The sequence below is a fragment of the Equus quagga genome, chromosome 12, assembly GCF_021613505.1.
Source record: "Equus quagga isolate Etosha38 chromosome 12, UCLA_HA_Equagga_1.0, whole genome shotgun sequence".
In the NCBI taxonomy this organism is placed as follows: domain Eukaryota; kingdom Metazoa; phylum Chordata; class Mammalia; order Perissodactyla; family Equidae; genus Equus; species Equus quagga.
The window spans coordinates 45458135-45476996 of NC_060278.1; the positions used below are offsets into that span (position 1 = coordinate 45458135).

At 38.1% G+C, this 18862-nt stretch overlaps 1 protein-coding gene across 1 annotated transcript in view; it reads right to left on the reverse strand.

Moving 5' to 3' along the window:
• Positions 1–642, reverse strand: part of LYPLAL1 (lysophospholipase like 1) — a 43316-nt gene extending 42674 nt beyond the window's left edge. The window contains exon 1 of the mRNA XM_046677950.1: positions 528–642. Coding sequence (XP_046533906.1) covers positions 528–621 — 94 coding nt within the window. The 5' untranslated portion in view covers positions 622–642. The remainder of the gene's footprint in view (positions 1–527) is intronic.
• Between the last annotated feature and the right edge of the window lie 18220 nt (positions 643–18862).

The window sequence follows — 18862 nt, forward strand, 5'->3', positions numbered from 1 at the left end:
TGCCTCTTACAAAGGAGACAATAAATATTGTTTAAGTTAACTGTGAATCTCAATCATCTACGTTAGTATGGGAGACTTGGGAAAGAAAACAATGGCAAATAATACAATGCGGCTGAAAACTCAATCATTCGTAACTGACCCTGAAAAGTACTAAATAATTTGTCTCTAGCAGAAGACTTACCTTACTAACCTGCTCTGTTTAAACCTGGGGATGTGGGGGGTGGTGACCGGCAAGGGTTGCAATGGAGAGAATGATGTGGATGGAGGGTCTGGCCGAGCGGCGGGACACAAGGGCTGGAAGCGAGGCCAATGGGCCAAGGACCGCAAGATAGAAAAAGTAAGACAAGGGGCGACGGCTGGGGACAGGTTACCAGGCCTGTGTGTCCAGCGAGGGGAGAGTCACCCTCTCCGAGCCCACAGGTCGCTGCTGGGGGCCCGGCGCCTGCCCCACTGGGGCAACACTGGGGGACCCGAGGGCAGGACGTTTCCCAGGCTGCAGAAAACCCGGACGTAAAACTAGAATCCACCTGAGCCGTGCAGGAAGATCAGAGAGGCGCTGTGCCTCCCAGGCGGTGACACCATGCAGCGCTGCAGGCGAACGGAGCCCCAGGCGGCCGCCATCGCTGCCACTCCGAGGCGACTTCCGCGGGCCCCGCCCTCCGCCGCCCCGCTGGCCTGCCGGGGGCGAGCCTGGGACGCGCATGCGCGGAGGGGCAGGCGCTGTCCCGCCTCCGGGCCAAGTCTTCCAGCTGTGCTGGGAGCTTGGTTCTGCTAAGAAAGGTATGCAAGTGACAGCTTCAGTAAGGCCGATAGATATATTTATTTGCTGTAGGATTTTTGACTGCCTTCCTAAAACTCAGGATGACCTTTTTACTTGGAGAAATATTGGTGTTATTATATTTAAGATTTAACAGGTAAAGCTGTATTTTCCCTTCTACTTTGGGATTTGAACAGGATGTTTGTAGCTTTTTACATACAGGATAAGATAGCCATAGAATAATAACTCTTTGTGTAGTTTTTAAAACTAGTTTACAAAGCAAATCTAATTTAAAGAGGTATCATTTCAAACCCATGAAGATGGCTATTATTGGAAAAAGGGGAAATAAATGATGGTGATGATGCGGAGAAAGTGGGACCCTTGTGCATTGCTGATGGGCATGTAAAACGGTGAAGCAGCTGGGGAAGCAGTTTGGTGGTTCCTCAAAAAGTTAAATAGAATTACCTCATGATCTAGCAATTCTGCATCTAGGTATACAGGCAAAAGAAATGAAAGAAGGGACTCTTAACAGGTACTTGTACACCAGTGTTCATAGCAGCATTACTCACAATAGCCCAAAGATGGAAGCAACCCGAATGTCCGTCGATGAATGAATGGAAAACAAAATGTGGTCTATCCATGCAGTATAATATTATTCAGCCTTAAAAATGAAGGAAATTTTGATACATGCTGCAACATAGGTGAACCGTGAAAACAGTAAGCTAAGTGAAATAAGCCAGACATAAAAGGCCAAATTTTGTGTGATTCCATTTATATGATGTATCTAGAATAGGAAAATTCATAAAGACAGAAAGTGGAGCAGTGGTTACCAAGGGCTAAGGGGAGAGGAGAATGGGGAGATGATTTAATGGGTACAGATGAGAAAATTCTGGAAATAGTGTTGATGGTTGCACAACATTGTAAATGTATTTAATGCACTTAAAAATGGTTAAAATGATAAATTTTATGTATATTGCATCATAATTTTAACAATACCAAAAAAAAAATAGAATTACTTTCTATATAAAGACCTAACCATGAACATCTTTTAATACTCAGGGCTGTAGCCCCAGCAGGTGGCTCTTTCTTCACGTAAAATTTAACAAACAACCCAGTACAACTTTAAGTGTCATTAAACAGCAGCCTTCCATTCATTGTAGTCTGCATCATATTTAAGTAATTAGAACTTATCTTTTATTTGTTCAGCGTGTAATCACGCTACTCCCAAGTGACTAAAGTGCTTATCATAATGGGTCAGTTGCCAAGCTAAGCTCTATTCTACCACAGTGTTATACCAATGCTGTGGATGGGGATGGTCCTACATGCTATTAGTTAACCAGATCAAAAAGGAACTCTGAGTCTTTTCAGTAAAGGCTAAAGAAGTTCAGCTGAGAGTTCCCAGAGTGACAGTGAGGTCATTAAGGAGGACAGGATGGGGTGGGCTGAGCTCTGATAGTCAATTCTCAAAAAATACTTCTGTCTCTAGAACTACCTTTTCTGCATTGTTGATAACTTTCAAGAGGCAGGTGAGAAGAGTGCAGTGCTATGCTAGGAGAACCCACGTGGAGATATGCCAGGTAAGGGTTTCAGTTCTACTCTGAGAAGTCTATTTACTATCAAAAAACCTTGCTGTCACTACCCCATGCTTTTGAGACAGCGAAAACCCCAAAACATAATTATTTAACAGTTACGGTTAGTATGATTGCTAATTATAATAATAAACACCGGAAATTCATTGGGCCTTACTAGGGGCCAAGCACTGTCATAAGTAAGTTCCCATAAAACTTTGTGCTATTACTTTCTGTTTTGGCTGATGAGGCTCAGAGAGGTAAGGAATTTGGCTCAAGGTCATGCTGCTGGTTGTTTGTAGACCTGGACTCACATTTTGGGCCTATCTGACTCCAGAGTCCAAGTCCTTAACTACTACCCACGTTTACACATTAGCTCAAAAAATAAGACAGGACATGTCCCAACTATTTTATTAAAAAAACTACTTCTGAGATTGGGACTGTAGCCCTTCAGAGTCTCTATTCATTAGGAGTTCCTAGTTTGCTCCTCCACTTGAATGAGCACCAGTGTGAGCTGTTAGATGAGCAATATCTGAAGGTTGGGATTCTGAGCTTCCCCTAGAAATTGAGCCTTCCCACATTCGGGATGATTACAATAAGTCAGATTCTTCCAAACCTAATCAAAGTGCTCTTTTATTTCCAGTGTTTTAAATCCTTAGCTATTGTTGCTATTCCTTTCATCTTTATTTGTAGAAGGAACAGAAGGGTTTAGATTACTAAATTTAGAAATGCCATCTGGTAGGCCAACTATTGAACAACAGTGTTTTGTTCCTTTCATGTAACTGCATTACTTTGAAATGTAATTAAGTTTCAGGTTGGTTGTTTGCTTCTCTTATGGTACATCTTTTGCCCTCTTGAACCAGGGGGAAAAATTATCCCTGGGAGATGTTTTATTCATACATTTTTTTACTCTTTGTGTATCTCTTAATTTTTTGTTGTTACTCATTTGTTTTCAGCCAGTCTATATGCCCATTGTTGGTGCACCCGCTTTTGGTAACTTCAATGTCTAAACTAAGAAAACAAGTCAACAAAATAAAAGCAAAGGTAAAAAACAACTCCTTTTTTGCAGAGTTTCAACATCTATTGGGATCTAAAGGTAGAAATGGCAAGGTCAGAGTTTAGCTCACTGTCCCATTATGTGTTTAGAAATTCTTTAGGGCACGCTCGTTGGCTTTAAAAAAATGATTGAAAGATTAGCTACTTAGAGTAGTATATTTGGTATTTTCAAATGATTACAGTTAAATGAAATCACATTATTAGTTCAGACAATACACAGGCATTGTTGTTTTCCTCATTCTTGATCATCACATTGTATGGTCTCTATTGGTTGGTTTTTATCTGTTGCGTTGTTCAAAGGGACATAGAAACACCTATGCATAAAGGATACATGCACATTGAACAAAATGTCTCAGTGTTAGGCAACTTTTAAAAATTTTATAAATTACCAAAGTGAGTTCCTTTATACATTCCCCTTAGCCATTGATGAAAGAAAAACTTGAAAAAGCTTAAAAGTCCTGAATTCCTATAAAACAGTGAAATTAAACTCTGTAGAAAGGAATTGTTATATGAAATTATAAACTTTAATATCGCCATTGCCTCAGTCTAGGGACCTTAAACTTTTTCAGTTCAATTCTTCTAGATACAGATGTGGGGAGTCCCCCTACCTCACCCCACTACTCCTACTAGAGATACTTGGCGAGGGGGTCTTTAGCACCCTTACTCTCTCTTCCTACTCTTTTCTTAGTGGTTTCTAAAAACCAGGGGGAAAAAGAGTTGAAAAAAAAAAGATCTTTTAAAAAGATAATCAGATAATATGAAGTCAATTTTGCAATTTGAAAAGTAAGTGCAATTTATTCAGAAGTGGACTGTTTTCAAGATATATATGTGTGTATGTAAGTATGTATGTATCTATCTATATCATTGACCAATGGGAAGTATTTTATGTAAAGATATGCTAATGGATTTTCTATTGTCATATCTGTATTTTATTAAGAAAATAAAGAAGCTTTGTAAAATTCTCTTTAATTCATTTTCTAAAGGCAAATACCATTCCTTTTTATTATTATTCTTTCAGAGAATTTACTTTCTTACAAAATGCTGACAAAACATCATTCTTTAAGAGCAAATTTTCTTTGTATAGATTGAAAATGGCTGCGTGTATATATCCAAAATAATTGAAAGCAAGAACTCAAAGAGATATTTGTAGACTCATGTTTATAGTAGTACTCTTCACAATAGCCAAGAGATGGAAGCAACCCAAATATCCATCAAGAGATAAATGGATAGACAAAGTGTGGTGTATACATACAATGGAATATTATTCAGCCTTAAAAAGGGAAGAAATCCTACCACATGATACAACATGAAGGAACCTTGAGGTCATTATGCTAAGTGAAATAAGCTAGTCGTAAAAACACAAATACTATATGATTCCACTTATATGAAGTGTCTAGAGTAGTCATATTATATGAAGTGTCTAGAGTAGTCATATTCATAGAGACAGAAGGTAGAATGGTGGTTACCAGGGGGTGAGTGAAGGCAGAAAAGAAGAGTTGTTGATTAATGGCTATAGAGTTTCAGATGGAGTTTCGTATTTAGAAGATGAAAAAGTTCTGGAGATCTGATTCACAACAGCCTGGCCATACTTAATACTACTGTACATTACACTTAAAAATGGTTAAGATGAGAAGTCTTATGTTATGTACTTTCTTTTTTTTTTTTTTTATTTTAAAGATTTTTTTTTTTATTTTTCCTTTTTCTCCCCAAGCCCCCCAGTACATAGTTGTATATTCTTCATTGTGGGTCCTTCTAGTTGTGGCATGTGGGACGCTGCCTCAGCGTGGTTTGATGAGCAGTGCCATGTCCGCACCCAGGATTCGAACCAATGAAACACTGGGCCGCCTGCAGCGGAGCGCGCGAACTTAACCACTCGGCCACGGGGCCAGCCCCCTTATGTTATGTACTTTCTATCACAATAGATCAATGGATGCAAGTGGCAAAATAGGAGTTTAAACCAGTGATTATTCCAAATTAATTTGGCATTCATTGTATATTTTCCTTTGCATATATTTGTTTAATTTGCCTTCACAGAGGTTAACAGAGTAAAAGAATAGAAGTGAAAATAAATATCTTTATTAAACAGTGTTGAAAATCTGAAAACTCACACACAATTCTAAACTAATTATAGACAAAATTGTCAGTGTTCTATGACAGAAGTTGCAATGGATTTGAGGTATGAAACCTAAATTTGAATACTTGTCCTGCCAGCCCTGTGATCTACTAACTTGTAGTTTCCTTAAGGGCAAGAACTATTTTCTTTATCTTTGCGCCCTCCTGAAAGACCTAGAACAGTATCATGAATATTTCCTGTTAGAATTAAATTATGCTTTTAAGTGAGTTATATTTTGAAGAAAAAGAGTGAAACTCTACACTCCTTCAGTCATCTATTTGTCATTTGGGCATGTTGGCAGTCGCCAGAAAGAGCTAGAGATGTGGACAGGCCAAGACTTGGAGAAACCCAGACAAGGCCGGGGCCAGGATTGCAATATGAGGACTGGTTCCCAGCTTCGCATGAGATGCAAAAGTTTTTGAAAAACACAAAGCCCATTGTTAAGAAATCTTGTAAAGGGAATCAAAGAAAGCTAGGACATGACCCTGAATGAAAAGAAGAACCAGATCATAAAGACAAGGAAAAGAAAGAACCATAATCCAGGGAGGCTGGTTGCTTAAAACATGGTGTGTGTGATTGGAGCACAAAGATCAGCCAGCCCATGAGAAAGGATGTTGTCCTATGGCAAGACTAGTAAACTGATGGTGGTGATGGATGGGGGATGTTCATGGTCTCCTTTAAGATTCAGTGTAAAGTTACAGACCATCTTAAGTGAAAGGGACACCAACACACATACACATATCATTTTGAATGTGCTTTAGAGGTTTAGTGAACCCACCAAAGGGCTCCCTAGAATTGTGTGCATCTCAGATGTGACTACACTGCTCCATGCTTTTATGTTTTTGAGAGCAACAACATTTGAGATTAATGGCCACAGGTTCAGTCCAAATCCCAAAAAGCAAGGCTTACGAGAGGCCGTGTGCTTTTGAACCAAAGCAGCACTGTTCACCTGGTGTTAGCTACCACATTGTCCAGCTTAGTTGATAGGAGAAAAATAATGAACTTTTTTTGAAGAAGAAGAAGATTAGCCCTGAGCTAAAACCCGTGCCCATCTTACTCTACTTTAAATGTGGGACGTCGCCACAGTATGGCTTGATGAGCAGTGTGTAGGTCCTTGCCCCGAATCCAAACCAGCGAACTCTGGGCCACTGAAGCTGAGTGTGCAAACCTAACCCCTATGCCACTGGGCTGGCCTCGAAAAATAATTAACTTTTATAGTGATTGTCTCCAAAATTTTTCCACTGTATGCCCCATCAGTAAAAAGTTTTTAGCATATCTCTTATATATGTATATTTATTTATTTATAAATTAGTGATGATACTACTTAGTAATACATTGTGTGCATATAAAACATAAAAGTGGAAATTTAAAAGCATGGGATAAAAATAAGATATAAACAAATCTTAATATTTTCTTTCCACATTCCGAAGGACTGTCTTATACACTCTTGAGGTAAAGCTATCCTATTTGGAAACATTACTTTTCAGGATGACTCTTGCAAATCCAAACATGGAAGCAACAAGCAAATGAGGTCACTCTTATAGAAATGCCTTATTTTAAGAAAGTATGATATACAGCTCAAAGACTAAGTTTACAAGGTAAATTAAATATGGTATCATTTATATTTCATTGAGTGTGTATTTCTGTGACCTTCTTGAAGGCAAACTGGATTTTTTTCCTTCTTTATATTCCCATTGCCTAGACTATAAAAGGATTCTTCGCAGAGTTGTCGGTTTTTTTAAAAAGATGCTTTTACATCTAACGTAAGGTTTGATTTTACAAAACCGGTTGTCAAAAAACTCTTCGAAACACACCTCAACTTATTTCCCCATTTATTTGTAGAGATAGCCAGTCTCCTGGTCTGCTTTTTCATCATATTGAACACCTGGAGTTCTCCAGATGTGCTGGGCTGCCTCCCACCCCTTTGCCCTTGCCCATTCTGATCTCTCAGCCAGGAGTAGCTCTCCCCTTCCCCTTGGTTACTTGCCGGCTTATTCTTCAAAATGCAAGTCTACCTTCTCTTCCTGTGGGTGGTCTTCATTGAGCCCAAGTGCCCTTTCTGCCTGCTCCTACAGCAAGCACGGCCAGCACTAACATGGTGTTTGCACATTTGACCATTTGTCTTGCTGTCTTTCCTGCTCTTCACTTCCATACTGTGAGCCTAAAAAAAATCAGCAAAAATAAAGAGCTTCCATTTAATGTTGCTCCTGTGCTAAGTCCTTTGCAATTATTCTCTCACTTGAAGGCGGGCTGCAGGTGTGTGCGTGTGTGTGGAGAGAGAGAGAATTTTTGCTTACTTTTTTTCTCATATTCCCCACTAGTTTATATTTACATAGTGATTATAGAATGCATAATAGGCAAAGGACATTCAAAAATATCAACTGCAGCTGTGTCAATAGGAAAAGCACAAGAGATAAATAAGCAAGCTACTCAATAATTTACATTTTTAAAAAACACACTATAACATCAACTTTTGTCAGTTAAACTGACAATCTCAACTTCTTGCTTCAATTTGCACCAATAATAGCCTTTGAAAAACTGTTTATCTGAGTAGTTTATTTCTCTCTTCTGAAAATTTGTATATTCTTTCTTCTAACATTGAAGTCTAAATGGAAAAACATTAGTAATATTTTGTTTATGAAGACAAGTCGGTTGACTCTAATAAAAATATTGATTCATGTCTTGCTTCTTGGTGAGAAATGCCACCCATGAAGTCTGCTGGCAGTTGCTTCTAATAATAATATAATTTCAAGAAAGCCAGAAAAAGTACATACCTTCACTTGCAAAAGTGTGAATTATTTGTTTTTCATAACAAAAAATGTAAAGTGCATCAATGTTCAACTTTAGCTGAAAAAATTTAACAGGAAATTTTTACCTAGACTATGTAAAACATCAGAAGGGTTTGTCATATCTTTACATAGACTGTAAGAATGTATATCCCTTTCTATAGAGCATAGACATAATATTTCAGATCTAAAAAACTGTAAAGCATTAAAGGATAATAATCAGCTTTTATTAAGTTAGTTATTTCTTCTTTAAAAAAAAAGTAGAGTCACATATGCCATATAGATTTAAATCTTCCTCTTCCCCACAAAAAAGTATCCTATTTATGTAGGTTTTTTACATCGTGCAGGTGGATGTGATAGACAAAAAGGTGTGTTTCGTGGTTACTAAAATCATCGCATATACTAACAATTCCCCTCTCTTGCCACTCTCATCAGAGAATAGTTCTGTTCAGTCACATGGTTAACATCTGGAAGCCACTTGGAGTAATAGCTACCACCAATTTGTTGCTTATTCAGAGAAGACATACTAGAATGGAAATAGAGAAGGCAAATTCCATGTTTCCTTTGATATACACCCCCATAGACAAATCTCATCATTGTCTTTAAGCCATTCATCAGAGCAGTGAAAAGACCGAACTATCAATAAATATATTCTTTGTCTTAAAACAAACTTCCAGAAAACATCAATATACACTGCCAGTGAAATCTCTTGATTATTTCAACTCACACAGGACATTTTGATTTTCATTTTGACCTATGGCCCTGGCCATAAACACAAGGTCCATGCTTTTTTTCCCCTACAAGTTGTGCATTGAGTAAAGCACTAAGTTTCCCTCATAACATCATTAAGGGGACTTGTTCACTTCTGAGTTAGGAAAAAAAAGAGAAGAAAAATATAGAGTGTGATATTAAGGGTTCAGCCATACTCTTTGTACTCAACAGCAACTATTTCTTAGCTATGTTCCACAGATCTCTAAGGCATTTCCAATAGGATCAACCCAAGAATCTTCTTTAGGGATTTCATTTAAAAAGTTCACATAAGCTCAAAAAAGACCGCACAAATACTGCAAAGAATCAAATATATTTTTTTTCTTAAATAGTGCTCTATATCCCGAGTTAGGAAAAAAAGGCTGTTCCTTACGTTCAAAGATTATGCTAATCATGACAATTATTTTGGGATCTGAAGCTTAAAACAAAGGCCTTTGAAGAGGGAACTTTAATTTGTAGCTCTAGCTACTGTTCTCAGAGGTTGTCACTGTTTATAATTATTGTCTTTTTCGACCTGTCGTGGACTAAATCCTTTCCTCAAAAGATGTCACCACATTCCACGTGACTACATTCCAAGCTGTCCTGCTGAAGTTTCTTTGCCTGCCTCCCATGTTGTTTGAAGAAGTGCTTTATTCCATCCCAAGGCGTGTTTCTCTTGGGCCTTGCTGTTTGCACTTGATTCACTTAAGCTCACTTAAGACTTTAAGGTATTTTGTGCCTACCCCAGTGAAGTTGTATTGTGATGGCCATCATTTGAATTCAAAGGGATAAAAAATCCTCACTGTAAGTGGTACAAGATTAGTGATTACTCACATATCCAGATGGCTCGTGTTCATGTAAAACTGTCCAGTATTCACCACCTCCCAAATATGAACGGTCTGAGTCTTAAAAAGATGTAATGATCTTCTCTTCTAGAGTGAAATCAAGAATAGACGTAAGCTTCCCAGAGATGATGTGGAAATGTGGTAAACTGCCTTTGCGTTGTTAGTCATCCAGAAGTTCAACTGGATACCAAAAATGTAGCGACTATTACCTGAGGTTTGGTAGTACTTTTCATTAAACCTGATCAAGTTAGTTAAGATGTTGTTAGCACTGGTAGATTGCCAGCTATATCTTGAGCACTAAAACAAAGATAATTGACAAGTCTGTACTCTTAAAGAACTTATATTTCTTTTCTATAGCTCAGAGTACAGCAGCAGGGTGATGAGAAAATGATACATTTTAAAGCTATCTGCTTAATAGTTAGAAGCTACTTCAATTAACCAAAATATTTTTTGTTTTTACCATTTTCGTGTATGTAATGGTAAACTGAGTAGTAACTTAGTAATACTGAGTAGTAATAATACTCAGTAGAGTAACACTGAGAGTAGTAATAGTGACGGGGGAAATGCTCAGTATAGTAACACTGAGAGTAATAATAGTGACAGGAGAATAGATTCATTCCTGGAAATCATCTGCCATTTGCAGAATTTGCATTTGTTTGTGAGGAAAATACTCCAGTGATGCATTTTATTAAATTATGGAACATAAAAATGATAATATGACTTAGTTCATGTAAATTGTAGTCCTCAATTGTGTCCTATCAAATATACTCAAATACTTTTGGAAATTTGGATAAGGTCACTTTTCAGTGGCTTCTTCATGTAATTCCACATTTTAAAAACTGACATCAGAATTCCCTCATTTCATCCTATTATTTATTGATGGGCACATGATTTAGACTACCGAAATGGTACTTCTTCCAAATGTTAGGCATTCTTTTTCGTTTTCTCAATTAGTACTTATATTTTTCATCTTTATTTAGTGCGACAATAAGTATTATCTGATGCTGTGAGTATTTGATTATGCATTGGTTGAGTCCCTTGAAGACATTCATTCAACCACACCATATACGATAGCCATAATGCACTGTGTTAAATACTGTTGGTGAATGAAAGATGCATCTGACTTTAGTCCTACCTTTAAGGAGTTTACATTTAGTAGGGAGACAAGAGGTATACGTGTCTATAATAAAAAGTAAATACCAAGAGCTCCTTTAAGGTCATAGATAAAATGTCAACAAATTCAGAGGAGAGAGAATATATTTCCGGCTATGAAGAATCAGGAAAGACATATGTAGAATAGACAGTCATAGTTCTTTAAGTATTATAATAAAAAACTCCCTCCCACTGAAGTCTAACAACACCTAGAAGCCTCAGGATAGGACCTTGAGCTGCTCTGTCCCCTCTCTTCACTGAGGTTCAATGTGTTTCTCCAAGGAGAAGAAATGTACCCTCACAGTGGACTCTCTTTTCTTGCTTACCTTGTTCTGGCTCCATCAAGTTGATGTCTAGGCCCTGAATAAAGAGATTTCATCTCATGATAAATGTGGGATGTGTTGCTATGATGGTATAGTTCTCATGATTTAGTAGGCCTGTGTGTCTTGGTCACGGTAAACTTGCAGTAGATGTTTGCTGATTGAGTGTTGAATGAATAGCCAGTGATTAATTGAGTGAGAGAATGAGTGAGTGAGTGAATGGCCATCAGTTAGGAAACAAACCAGCCCAAGAAAAACAGCTGGATCCTGATTATATTATTTAATGTAAATTACGCGAGAGGCCTTGGCATCACTCTTTGAACTCTATTATAGCTATTCCGTAAATATTTGTTGAACACGATGTTCCTCAAAATCCTCAATGTGTGCATTCACATTACAGTATTTATATTGTTAGGGAAAGCTCAGTTGCCTTGTAGAAGGGATAATCCTGTTTCACTACCGGATAAATAGATCATTATGCAGTATTTCCAACAGCTTTCCTAGAAATGACCCCTTTGAGGTTCAAAATGGAACACGAAGTGATTAGATTTTATAAATGTTATGCCACTTCTTATTACATATAGTATTCAATAAAAACAAAATCCCACAAGACAATTCTGTTTGCCCCATGGGTCCAATGCCGTAAAGTCTCATTCTTACAGCATCTACTTTTCGGCATTTGTTTGTCAAAAATGGGGTGGAGGTAAAAGTATTCTTTTTGCCAGTTTATGTGATGCCATAAAGCAGCATTTTTCATTTTTCAACACTTATTAGCTCAGCTCCCCAGCTGTGCAGCACCACGCCCTGGTGTGAAATTGTGAGGGAAAACTCTGACAAGTTTATATTGGCTTAAATTTATAGCTTTTCTTTGGGGTGGGGGAAGGGTTTATTTTTTTTTAAAAGGACATTTTAATTGTGTGATTTTTATGTCACAAAACTTCTATAATATGGAATAATAGCTTATGAGAATGATTATCAGTATATCATGTTTGGCTCCTGTAAACAAATATTAACAGCTATGTAATTAGAGGAAAAGTGAAGCAGGATGTTAATTAATTAATTAGTTAATGGAATGATTGACCCATTTAATCTAGTGTTTTTATATCTTGCAAAATATAGAGCCCAGTGTCTTGCATGACAAATATGCTCAAAAATGTGAGGCAATCGAGAAATATGCAAGCTCAAACTCTCCTTAAATAGTTAGATTTTGGTGTAATTATTCATATAATTGCTTCAAATCTTTGTTTTCCTTGTTTTCTGGAGAGCAATTTCAAAAAGACAAAATTAAATTGCTTTCACAGAAGGTTTGGTATGGCCAGCAGGAAATGGGTTAAAACAATTACTGTAGCATGATGTACCACATTAAGATGAAGTGATTGACTACGAGCTAAAAATTTTAAGATAAACAAACTTAATCCTTGGCTGCTTCTTTCCTGCTCTCACACACACCCTACCACATGACAAACAAGGGGGAGATTCTTAAAGCATTTTTTAAGATCCATCTTGAGACAGTAAAAGTAAACTCAGATAAAACTCTTTATATTTATGTTGTGTGAAAGGCTGAAAAATCAACACAAAATCAGGCTTTCTGTCCTCTACTAAGTAATGCTTTACATTGGAAAGTAGAGTGGGAGAAGAGTCTCTTGACAAATCCTAAACAAGGCTTGAAAAATATGCTTGAATTCTCCAGCCAGCCGCAGTGGGAGGTGAGATCCATGCGTTAAGACTTGCATAATGCCCAGGCTGGCACTGGCAGTGAATAAGTACCTTCATGTACTGGCAGAGTAAACTGGAAGCAGCCTTAATTGGCTTGATGGCTTTGTTTGCACATGTAAAATGCAAAGTAACAATTGTAAATCTCCTAAAATAATCTTGAGAATCCAAGGTCATCTCCAATTAGGTGAATTCTTTTAAACTTCTGCTCATTATCTTATTCTAGATGGAAAGCCAGGACACTGGACATTTTGGCAGGCTTTTTTAAAAGTGACAATATTTATTTTTATGCCAAGTGAGAAGACTATTCTATAGAAATAAATGAGACTTCTTAAGAGAGTTCACTGAAGCCCAGATTCCATCTTTTAAACATGGCTGTGAGGTATGAGGAAACGGTAACAGCAGGCAAATGAGGCTGATGTGTAGACACTGACACGGAGAGAACCATTTTGGAGCAGAGGGAGCTGCATCTGGAAAGAGGAGGGAATGGTTTCACAGACAGCACCTGGCACTTTGAACAAGAGAAGAAAATTAGAACCATCTCTCAAATAAAAACCACATGGGCAAAAGTTATACACTGGTCTTCTCAACCAGCCTTTATGTGTAAGCCATATTTTAACTTGGGAAGATGCAAAAGACAGGCTAGCTTATAGAAACATAGATCGTAGTTGTTTCATTTTATTTTTGTAAAATAGAGGAGTGACATGGTCATGTATATAACAAGCTAGTTTTGGCAACATAGACATAACTTTAGGGACAATATATTGGGTAGACGGAAAGAGGCTAAGGAGGGACTCTTTAGAAGTCTTTTTCAATAGACTAGGGAGAGATGAGAATTACCTGAATTTAGGCAGTGGTTTTCAGGATGCAGGTGGGGGCAGACTGGAAAGATGAAATGAGCTAGGTGTTGGTCACCCACTGCTCTTGGAGGAGAGGTATAGGAAATAGTCTAAAATGACTATTTCCAAGAGTTCTGGTGAAGCTATTAACAAAGACAAAGAATATGGAGCAAGGAGCAGGTGTGGAGTGAAGACAATGAGTTCCTCTTTTTGCAGATTATTTGAGGTATCAATAGAAGCTTGATGACAGCTGGCAGTATGGGTCTAAAGCTTAGATCAGGGATGGAAGTCAATTTTGGAAGTCATCAGCATATAAGAATCAGATAAAACCATAGGAATTGAAGAAATCATTTTGAGAGAAAATTAATAGTAGGAGGAAGGAGAACCTAGGAATAATTTTTTTTAAGGACTCACATTTAAAGGCTAGGTCAAGGAAGAGAAATCAGTGAAAAACTCTCAGGAGGAATCAAGGTAGCAGAAAATATGGAGGAATGTCATGAAAGCAAAGGAGACAGTTGTTTCAAGATGTAGGTAAACAATTGTGGGGGCCACATGAGGCTGAAGTGAGGCCATTGGATCTGGCAGGTAGCAAGGTGGTGGAGAAGAGTTTCAGTGGAGCACTGGGGTAGGAGGCAGGATGCAGATTGCAGTGGCTCAGGCTGAGAATCTAGAGTAAGAATGTGTACAAAGCAAGAGTAATTGATTCCTTTAAAAGGTTTACTTGTAAAACAAGGAAGGAAGGCTGAAAAAAAAAGGGTATTTTTAAATCCAGGGATGATTGGAGCATAAATAAATTTCTAAATTGACAAGAGAAGCCAGGGGAGAGGTAAAACTAGAACAATAGTTTGAACAAGGACTCAAAGAAGATGGAAGGTGAGGGGAGTGAGAGCCTTGGAGAGGGGGGTGCTCTTCTTCTAAGACTAGAGAGAAATGCTATAGGCCAATCTGAATGTGAGACTAGTGAAGCTGAGCGAGACTATATGTTATAATGGCCATTTGCTAAGAATGAAAGGAATAGGAAAAAGGTTAAGGACTTAAGAAAATTTATAAAGGCTTATATGAAAAGGAAGCTGAGTTCCAAGGGGGAAGAATTGCTAAATAGTCACAAGTGCAAATAGAAAATTTAAAGGAACTAATTTATATTGCCATCAAATTTGTACCAGTAGCTACTGGAAAGAAACAGAAGAAGTAAACAATTTATGGATCTCGTATTGGAGATAGCAAGGGAGCATTTCAAGGTGAGATGGGACTACTGATTAGACTGATGAAAATGTAGTACTGTATAGGCTAAGTAGGGAAAGAATTAAGTCAAGAGACAGCAGGTAGACTGGAAAAATAATGAGAGGATAAAGCCTGCAGGTTTCCAACAGGATCTCTGAGCTCATTTAGTGAAAATGAGGGAATGAGGGAGATGGAAGGACAGGAAGTTACATATAATAAAGGACAGAGAAAGTTAATTCTTTCAGAGGTGGGATTCTATTGTGTGGAATATAGTAGTGTGAGAAGACTCCCTGAGGAAGTAGGACTGAGCAGGATCTTTAAGAATTGGTAGAGTCTTATTGGTGGAGAAAAGGGAGGATGGTCTATGCCCAACATCAAAGAAGAATTGGGGACAAGCTGAAAGAGCACCACTACCATGAGGCCCGAAGAGGAAGGCGATCCAGCTAGAAAGGAAGCGGTGTGAACACTGATCTGTCTGGAACAGTAGCTGTACTGGAGTTTACAAGAAAAAGAAAGATGGATAGATAAATTGAGCTACATTGTAGAAGGGTTTGAAAACTCATTTTGGGATTAGCGCTTTTATCTAGTGGACAATTGGGAACCATACCAAAATATTAAGCAGGGTAATGCCATGAAGAAAGTAATGTTTTAGGCACATTTCCCTGGATGGAGACTGTAGAAGAGATTCCAGAGGGGAGGAGTCTATGCCCAAAGATGTCATCGAGAAGGCTCAGACGACGGGAGATGGCAGGTCTGAGAGCCGGAGCAATGACATGAATGGAAACAGCTTCAGTTAGGAGATGAAAGGGTTTGATGATAAATGAGATGCAGAGAACATTCAGAAGGAAGAACTAAAGTGGTTCTAAAGTTTTCAGGCCAGGGCACCAGAAAATAATCCTACTACAGAGGGATGTGTGGAGCCTGGAAAGGAGGGAGAATGTGGGGATGGAAAGAGACAGGTATGTGTACAGAGAAGAGTTCTCGCCCCAATGCTTCTTATTTGTGCTGTGAAAAGTAAATTTGTTGTGAAGCCACAGGATGTCAAAAGCTCATAAACAGAGTTATTATCATGTTATTTTCTTTATTAAAACTGACATGTGACAGAACAGTACACCATTGAGAGATGTCAGTAGCAGGCATCGACCTAGCATGAAGAAGTCAGAAGGTGGGTGGCTCCTTTCGTCACTTGGAGCAAAGACTTCTGGTGAACAGGCTCTGTTAATAATGGCAGTGTTCCAATTAAAAAGCCTTTAAGGGAGGATAATATGAAAAAGACTGTTTAATCACACCTTGATTTTTTCAGTCACAGCTGCATATGGGTAGCAGGTACCATGCTGGGAGCACTACCTTTGATTGCAAAGCATAAAATTTTTACAGGCTTTTTTTTCCTAATAAGTTAAAATTTGGGGTCTCTCCTATGTTTCATTTGGGCAATAATCCAGGACAAAATAGTCAGAAGTGCCTAAATGGACCCAGTCAAAATATGTTTTTAAAAAATCATCTTTGATGGTCCCTGGTCATTTAGGTTATGGAAAAATGTGGATGAATGAATATTTTAAATGACCTTTACTGTATAATAGATTTAAAACTGGGATAGATAGATCAGTGGTAACCAAGAGTAATGAAAACATTTCTTGAAATGGTTGTTTGATGGCAGAAATATGACAGTATTTTATTATATTTTGGAATTCATTTTTTTCTAAAATATTTCCTTTAAGTTTATTTTTATAGAGTGTGTCTTTTAAGAGCGTGCTGTTTTATAATTATGTGGAAGTATGCTACACAAGGGGAAAGTCTCTTGACTATAAGTAGATTTTGTTCTCATTATTGGACCATCAAAAGTGAAAATAAACGTTGCCAGTAATGGTTTGTGTTTTCTCCATGTGAAGTGTGATTAACAGAATTTTTTTCCCCACATAGGGTGTGATTTACAGAATTTTTAATTTAGCTTTATATTTAGAATCTCTGAGTCTTCAGTGAATTCTAAAGTCATTGAAATACCTTTTCTAATTCTTTGTAGAAGGAGCATTAAAATAGTGTCTTAGTTCTCTAGGGTCGCTGTAATAAATTACCACAAACTGTGTTGCTTGCAAAGACGAAAATTTATTCTCTCACCATTCTCAAGTCCAGAAATGTAAAATCAAAGTGTCAGTAGGGCCATCCTCCCCCCTAAGTCTCAAGGGAAGAATTCTTCCTTGACTCTTCCAGCTTCCAGTGGCTCCTGGCAATCCTTGGCGTTTCTTGGTTTGTACTGCATCGCTTCAATCTCTGCCTCTGTCTTCACGTGGCCTTCTTTCCTGTATCTCTGTTTCCTCAGTGTCTGGGTGTCTCTGTGCCCAAATCTCTCTCTCCTTTCTTTTATAATGATCCCGGTCGTTGGATTTAGTGCCCACCCTAAATCCAGGATGATTTTGTCTCAAAATCCCTAAACAATTACATCTGCAAAGACCCTATTTCCAAATAAAGTAACATTCTGAAGTCCTGGATAGACATGAATTTTGGGGGGACCATACGCAAGCCACTACAAGTGGTAATAATAATGTGTCAGGCTTGCATTATTTCACGTCTTAAAAGTTGTCAGCCAGACCAGCTGTAGAGGGAAAGGCCTGCTGGGGTGAGTGGCCAAAAATGTGGAGGCCTCAGGAAATAGCACAGGAAGTGATCTGGCAGTGGAGTCATCCCTTGGGTCTTTCATGTTCCACGGTGGAATTATTGGATGGACCCCATAGCAAGATCCATGGCCTTGCATAAATCTTCCAAGGTCTCCTGACTCTTCTATATATGGGAACATAATCAGCAAGTTCTACTCTGAAATCTAAACCCAATTCACCATGTACTGGACTAGACCAAAGAAAGGGTAAAATAAGAGAAGAACAAATCAGTCCAGCTATGAATTCCAGGCTATTATTTGTTTCTTAACAAATGTTGCTAATAGCTTCTTAGACCTGTATAAAAGGTGTTTTTCTCATTGAGCCTCACACGTATCACAGAGGTAGGTGGGTGAAGCAAGATTCAGAGACTTGTGGAAGAACATGTTGCTCAGAGTGAGTTCAGTAAGTGTTTTGTGGGCATGTGTTTGATTCTAGGCTCTGGCTAGGAGGACCCTAAACCGGAAGCACAGTGAACGCCCGCTGACCACTGGTCCAGTGTTATGAATTAATTATATCGTATGCTTTATGCAGTAGTGGTCATGAAGTGGAGCTTGTGGGGCTGGAATCTCAGTTCCTCCATCTACCTCTCTGAGCCACAGATATTTCGTATGTAGAATGGGAATAATAATAGTAACTCCTTCATAGTCTTGTGGTAAAGGTGAAATTAGTTTATACAGCTAACGTATTTAGAACAGTGCCTGATACATAGCAAATGTTTAATAATATTCAATTATTATTACTACCATACACAAGGTACTTTACCAAGTGTGTATGTAATTCTGAACCTCAAGGAGATGGTTATTATTATTAATACTAACATACTTGCCTGGTGCTTATAATATGCAAGACTCTTCATATAATCTTTTCAAAACCCCTTTAATTTAGTCAATATAGTTAAAGGCTAGAAAAATGGACTTGAGATAAGTTAAGTGACTTGTTTAGCTATATAGAGTTAATGGCAGAGTTGTAGACTCGAATCTATTAAAGGAGTGGGAAAAATGTTGGTGGTTGTTCAGTAACTCTATCCCAGGCTTCATTGATAGGGAAAATTGAACTGAGAAACATCCTGTAGAATGGAAAATATAGTGATTTAA